The sequence below is a fragment of the Daktulosphaira vitifoliae genome, unplaced genomic scaffold (genome assembly GCF_025091365.1).
Source record: "Daktulosphaira vitifoliae isolate Bord-2020 unplaced genomic scaffold, ASM2509136v1 Scaffold_4, whole genome shotgun sequence".
Classification (NCBI taxonomy): domain Eukaryota; kingdom Metazoa; phylum Arthropoda; class Insecta; order Hemiptera; family Phylloxeridae; genus Daktulosphaira; species Daktulosphaira vitifoliae.
Genome location: NW_026099575.1, coordinates 40,990,471 through 40,997,812, shown reverse-complemented (window position 1 = coordinate 40,997,812; position 7,342 = coordinate 40,990,471). Strand labels below are relative to the sequence as shown.

The following is a 7,342-nucleotide window of genomic DNA, read 5'->3' as shown; positions in this document are numbered from 1 at the left end:
TTTACAGGTACATATAAAAGCAACAAATCGGTTCAAAATAAATCTAACTTATTTTTATAATAACAATCATAACACTATGAAAATAGAACAAGATACTTTTAAAAAAAATGAAACGCTATCAATTTTACCTAATAAACTTATTTCTCTTGGTTATAACCTAAATTCTTATATGAAAAATATTCCAAAAATTTTACAACATTTTAAAAGAAACGTTTTAACTACAAAGAATGCATTTTATCATTCTTTAAATAAATATTATTGGTCTTTTATAAATTACATACAACTTTTTGTTAAACACACCATGAAAAAGACTTGCATTAAGCATGTCATTTTTATTTTTGACCCCGGAGGTTAATATTTTTATATAATTGTCATTAATAATCAAAAAAGGGAAACATTGTGTAACGAACATAAAAAAAAAAAAATGTCTATAACAAATTACTTATAATTTATTTAATTTTAAGTTGAATAAATATTACACAATATATTATTTGTTTGTCAATCATTCATAATTTGTAACTGATTATAAATATACAAATCATACGAAAGCATATTTTTTTTTAATGATTTCAATGAGTTAATAAATATTCATAATCTCTGTTCTATATTTAATCACACCAAGTCTACATGTAAAAACTTAAAGTCACAAAATGCCATTTTATAATTCACATCATTGTATAATCAGTAATATAATTTTATAAATTTATAATTAGTTCATAAAATAAATATTTTTGTAAAAAACATACAATTGTAAAGCAAATTTCAACAATTTCAAATCATTGAAAATTACAAAAGATGAAGAAAAAGCAATTCATACTAGTAATTATGGTTAAATAATTAGTTCAACGATCACCAGTTGAAGATTTTGGAATTCAAATTAACAGTAAAAACTAAAAAATCAAATGCTTATACAAGATCAACACTTAAAAAAAAAAAAAAAAACCAAATTAAAGAAATCTATTTGATTGCACAAATTTATTTGCTTTTGACATCCATGGCTTCAAAAGAAAGTTACAATTAAATCAATAATAATGTGAAGTCCAAAAATAAAAAAATTGTATATTTTCACATTTAAAAGCATTATGATTATAATTTACAAAACCAAATAGCAATACATCAAAATTGAAAAAGCCAGAATTCTAGAAGAACGATAATGTCTGAACTTTTTATTTTTAATGATTATTACTATGTATGAAGAGAACAAGATGATCTTTTAGACTACAATAAAATTTCTTATACTATCTTAAAATGTTAGTGGCATATTATTATTGATATTTATTGTCATATTGTTATTGGCACAATATTTAAATATTTTATTTAGTACTATACATACTTATTTACTATCATAATATTATGTTTATACATTCTATATATATATTTTTTTCAATTAATATTATAAATTCATTAGATTATGTTATTAACATTTAAATATTTTATATATTAATATTTGATATTTAATTACATGATAATTAAACATCATTATTTATGAACACTATTAATCAACTACATTTACGAAATTGTTATTATATCCTTATTATAATAAATTTTTTCTTGACCATACTCCCCTTAGTTGTGAGGACACAACTTTCAAAAAAATTGGGGTGGATGTAATGATATACATAGTACATCATTAATATTATAATAAATTATTTGTATACACAATAGATCATTAATGTCATAATGTATTATTTAAGACTTCAATCAATCAATTACACAAAATAAAATGTATACCAATAAAAATAAGATATATATATATATGTACCTTTTAAATGTTTAAAAATATTAATGAAATTTCGTAGAAAAAGAGTATATATTAATTAGATAAAACAAACAGGAAATAATAAACAGTATGTAATGGTAGCACATAAGATGAAGGGTAATAAACTATGTCTAAATTATTATATGAGATATGATTGTATTTTATAATATGTAGATCATTATTGATGAAAATGTAATAAATAACATGTAATAAATTACGATTAATAAAGAAATAATAGTGGCGTCGGGGATTACTTCTTGCCTTTGAACTACGGTCAAATTTAATATAAAAAGCCAAAAATAAAGAACATTCTGGGACAGATGCAATCAGATATTTACAGAGGCACTCACTGCGCTCGATTATTCCACACTACGAAATATATGCAAGAAGTGTTTCGCCGTCAACACAATTATATTTTTTCACAAAATACAACATCTATTTATTTAAGAGTATCGCAGAAAATATCAAGGTAGGAATCTAATAAATTCACCAAAAATAAATAAGGTTTAGAATTAAATTTTATGAGTACATAGATTAAGTAGGCATACAGGAAAATCAAGTGATTATCAATAATAATAAATATACCAAGTAAATTTAATAAATCGATAATGTTTGTACAGAGTTACTTGGCAGAGTTATATCGTTGATACGTGTCTATTTCAGGAGTTAGGTTGGAGGTTCATATGTATAGCCACCATACCACTCTGGGTAGACACACGAGGTGACTCAATCCCACCTATCATCGATAACCGTCAAAACTCGTGGCATTATTGATATTTAAGAATTGGCAATTAATTATGATAAATCCCATATTAATAAAATAAAGATCACTTTATTTATCTATCATCTTCTATCTTTCGTACAGACCCTCGTACTCATACCCCGAATAATAATATTACCATACAATAAAGTATATTATATATTTTCTATTTCTTTTTATTCACTACAATAATATATAATATACAGAGTGATTCATTAAGGATAAGACACTCGTTTACTCAGTAACTATTGAAAATTTTAAATTTTTGGTAAGAAAAATATTATTTGATTCACTACAATAATATGTAGTAAAAACATGATATTTTACATCCCTTCAAGGTTAAAAAACATTAACTTGAGTTTTTTTAAATGAGAACACATATTTTGAATTTAATAAAATGTTTGAGTTTTTAATTTAATAGTAAATGAAATATAAATTTTTAATATAACTTTATTCGTTTATTAGATATAAACACTTAAAGTTTCAAATTTTTGAGTTAATATACATGTATAATACACATGGGTTTACAAATACAGGTAGCTAATTGGTTTTTTAAGATATTGCTGTCACAGTCAAGGATTGTTTATTATCAATTATGACTATCAATAGATATACTTTTTGTATTGTCGGTTAGTGTATTTATAAACTCACAACAATGTACCTTACTATCATTGATAATAACAATGCTGTGTACCTGCTAATATCGATGTCATAAAAAATCAATTAGCTACCTGTATTTGTAATCCCTTGTGTATTATACCTATATATTAACTCAAAAATTTGAAACTTTAAATGTTTATATCTAATAAACAAATTAAGTTTCATTAAAAATTCAAATGCCATTTACTATTGAATTAAAAACTCAAACATTTTATTAAATTAAAAATATGTGTTACCATTTAAAAAAACAAAGTTGACACCCTTACCAGGCATAAGGGATGAACTTAAAAAGTATTACATAGTTAATAATTCAAGAATAATGTGTAACTAAAGATAATAAAGAAAAAAAATGTTTAAATTATTATTATTCTGCAAGTAATTGAGTGGGTTATGATAAAAAAATCACCCTGTATATATGTATATGTAAATTTTAATTTACCAATAATCCAGAGCAATCGCCAACCGTGAAATAATAGCTTAAACGAAATCTGCTCTATATAGATTTGATTTTAACAAAAGTACTTATTTAAACTTTATTATTTATATTAAAATTTTATGTTCAGCATTTTAATGCTTAACTTTGAATTAGTATTCTTTTTGCTTTTATGCGAAGCTGAGAAGGTATTGGTTTTACTATGATGTGTTTTTTTTTTTTTGTGACTGCTACCACTTTTTCTTAGCTCTCACTGAATGAATTTCTTTCAATTTTTTTTACTTAAAAGTGCCATAACTTTTTCAAAAATGAACACATCAGTATAATTTTTTTTATATAGATTCATATTATTACCTTTTATTTGGTATATTTTTTTTTTTATATGTAACTCTTTACTTGCCCACAGGAGGGGATTTAAAATGACAACTTTTTCACAAAAAATTAACTTTTGAAAGTTTTTCGGTAAGTCTGACACTTTTATAAATATCTTAAATTAAAGATAATGTATTATTTTTTATTAAAAAACAAAAATTTGACCTCTGGACTTGTCTTCATGGTGAAAATGGCTACCAAATGCTATTTTCGTGTGAAAATTCTTGATTTTTTTTTTACATTTTTAACTTTATAATGCTATAACTTATTGAAAAGTGTATGGATAAACACAATTTTTTTATGAGAAATTATATTTTTAATAATCCCTTTTTCATTCAGGATATTAATAAGGAAATAGCAGATCATGTAGCTATTGGAATAATCCACCAATATTTTAAAATTAAACACTATCTAAAGATTTGCATTGAAGTGTTTTTTTTTATAGTGATTTTAATCACTGTCAGATATCATTATACTTGATCCAACTATGCCACGTCACCACTCTGCCACGACCCCCTTGTGCTGGGTTTTTTATACTACGTTAACCTGTCTTTTTATACTTTTATTTTAATTCAATTATGGGATTAACTTCATTCAGTGTTTCCAGATATTTTTATTTACATATAGTTTAATTGTGATCAAAGTTTACAATATTTTCCTTTAATATACAATAATTTGAGTAATAGGATGATAACATAACTTTTGTCATATTAATACTATTATTACAACAATTGTGGATACAAACAAAGTAGCCCACTGTTATTTCATATTGTGATAGTGACGAGTATATTACGACATATCTTTTATAATTATAAAAAATATAGCAAAAATTAAGGAATTATCAATAGTTACACTTAGGTTTTAAGCATTATATTAAATTCTAAAAAATAAGAAACTTAATCTACGTAGGTAACAAATTAATTGCATTATCGGAAGTATAAGAAAAAAGTCTTAACATTTGAAACCCGTACATAAAAGTCATAATTGATACAAATAAAATATAATTTATGATTATTTAACATTTGTATAGAGAGTTTTGTTGTAAATTATTCTGAAACTATTCAGAATCTGTATTGTGCACCATTTAAGTCTGCTCTTTTTTCTTATCAGAGTTTCCTAAAAGACGTTTGAAGCTTGTGTTTTTTGAAAATTTTAAAATTGCATTTTTATATGAGATTAATCTTTTTTCAAACTGAAAAATATAATGTTTTTTTATTAGTTATATATAATGTAAGTTTAGTTTAATAATAAATATTATTTTTGTAGTTTAATTAATTTTCATTTTTCAAAAATTAATTTTATTATATTAAACTGATATTTACATAAAATTTTACTGTAACATCAATAAATCTTCACATTTTTTATATTAATTTATAATATTTATATCATAGTAATATGTTCATTTTTACTAAATTAAAAACTTATTTAATATATAATACATTTTTATGTACTAAGCATATTTAAATATGTACATATTGTAAATATGATACATACATAATATTAATTGAATATTTTTATAAAATTAATAAGTGTTTATTTGATATTCTATAAATTGATAACTCTACATGTAGAAAAATAATTAACATTTTTACAATTATTGGTAGGCAGCTGCAATATACTATTTTTACTAAGAATTATCTAAAGCCGAATAATGTTTAATCTATAAGAAAATAAAAGGTGTCAGAAATTCTACTTTCTAATTGCAATACCTTGTATGCGCAGGAAAGAAATTAAATTTTCGAAAAAATAGGAAAGAGCCCTATAAGAATTATTAAAAAAAATTCGTTTTTATTCGTAAATTTATCGAAATTTTTAGTCAAAGTATTTAAAAAATATACATAATTTTTTATTTTTTGGTGTATCGTTGAGTAATATTAATCAAATGAGAGCTTACTGTCTACAAACATAAAAAACCGCGTCATAGTAATATGAAAACTAAAATTATAAAAAAAAAATCGTGATTGTTTATTGTTTAAGTAGATGAACTAAAAGTATTCAGAATGTACTGAATTTAAGAGTCAACTCTATCACTTTTGAAACAATTATCATCTCGCTAAAACTTTTTTCCAACAAACTTGTACATTATTAAACTATTTTAAAAATCCATTCTTTATTAATTGTCTTAAGAAAACATAAATTTTCATTTTTTTTTTTAATGAAAAACATTTATTATTTAGTGTTTTTCTTATAATAAATTTTGATGAATGAATAACAATTTTAAGACAAGTACTAATTGTAATATATATGTTTATTTATAATATATACTCCACCCGCGAAGCATTCCCACTCTACAGTTTGATTTTTATATCATATCCCACTCTATTACTTACAGAATAAAAATAATTTAAACATTTTTTTTTTTAGTTACGTATTTTGTTCTAAAATTATTAGCTATATTGTAAGGGTGTCAACCTTGTTTTTTTTTTTTAATGGAAACACATATCTTGAATTTAATAAAATGTTTGAGTTTTTATTTTAATAGTAAATGGAATTTAAATATTTAATATAAATTTATTCGTTTATTAGATATAAAACTTTTAAGTTTCAAATTTTTAAGTTAATATGTATAATATACGATTGATTACAAATACAGGTTGCTAATTGCTTTTAATGACGTCGATATTCGCAGATACGAAGCATTCATTATCAATGGTAGTAAGGCAGGCATATTGTTATGAATTTATAAATAAAAACACAATACCAAAAGTATTTCTAACGATGAAGTCATAAAAGCTCCGTTTCTGTGATAGCGATGTCATAAAAAACCAATTATCTACCATGACTTGTAATTATACACGTATATTAATTCAAAAATTTTAAATTTAAGTATTTCATAGCTAATAATTTAAGAATAACACGTGTAATATAGGTCATTATTTTATAAAACTGAAAACAAAGCATTTTTGTAATGTTTGGTTTAACTATGAATTTCTTGATCTATTATTACTAAAATATAATATAGTCTATTATTTGTAAACCTAGAAGTAGAACACTTTTGTAATGNTATGAATCTCTTGATCTATTATTACTAAAATATAATATAGTCTATTATTTGTAAACCTAGAAGTAGAACACTTTTGTAATGTTTGGACTAATTGTAATTACCCGAATTATTGTTACTAGATTAGGAAGTAAATATTTATAAACCTTTTTGAAAATGATTACTATATGAATTTTATAAAAAGACAAACAAAGTATTTTAGTATATAAGATGAAATGGAATGAATTGAAAAGTAGAGAAAGAGAAGACCTCGGGAGTACCGAAGGTAATCTCTTTCCGTGTGGTACGTTTGTGACATTAAGTTTTTATTTTGTGTATTATTTATTTATCCGTTTTTAAGTGTATCAATATTTTATA

At 22.9% G+C, this 7,342-nt stretch overlaps 1 protein-coding gene across 1 annotated transcript in view; it reads right to left on the bottom strand.

The window, feature by feature from the left end:
- Positions 1 to 4,577: 4,577 nt before the first annotated feature.
- Positions 4,578 to 7,342, bottom strand: part of LOC126905617 (uncharacterized) — a 5,039-nt gene continuing 2,274 nt past the window's right edge. The window contains exon 5 of the mRNA XM_050685500.1: positions 4,578 to 5,176. Coding sequence (XP_050541457.1) covers positions 5,069 to 5,176 — 108 coding nt within the window. The 3' untranslated portion in view covers positions 4,578 to 5,068. The remainder of the gene's footprint in view (positions 5,177 to 7,342) is intronic.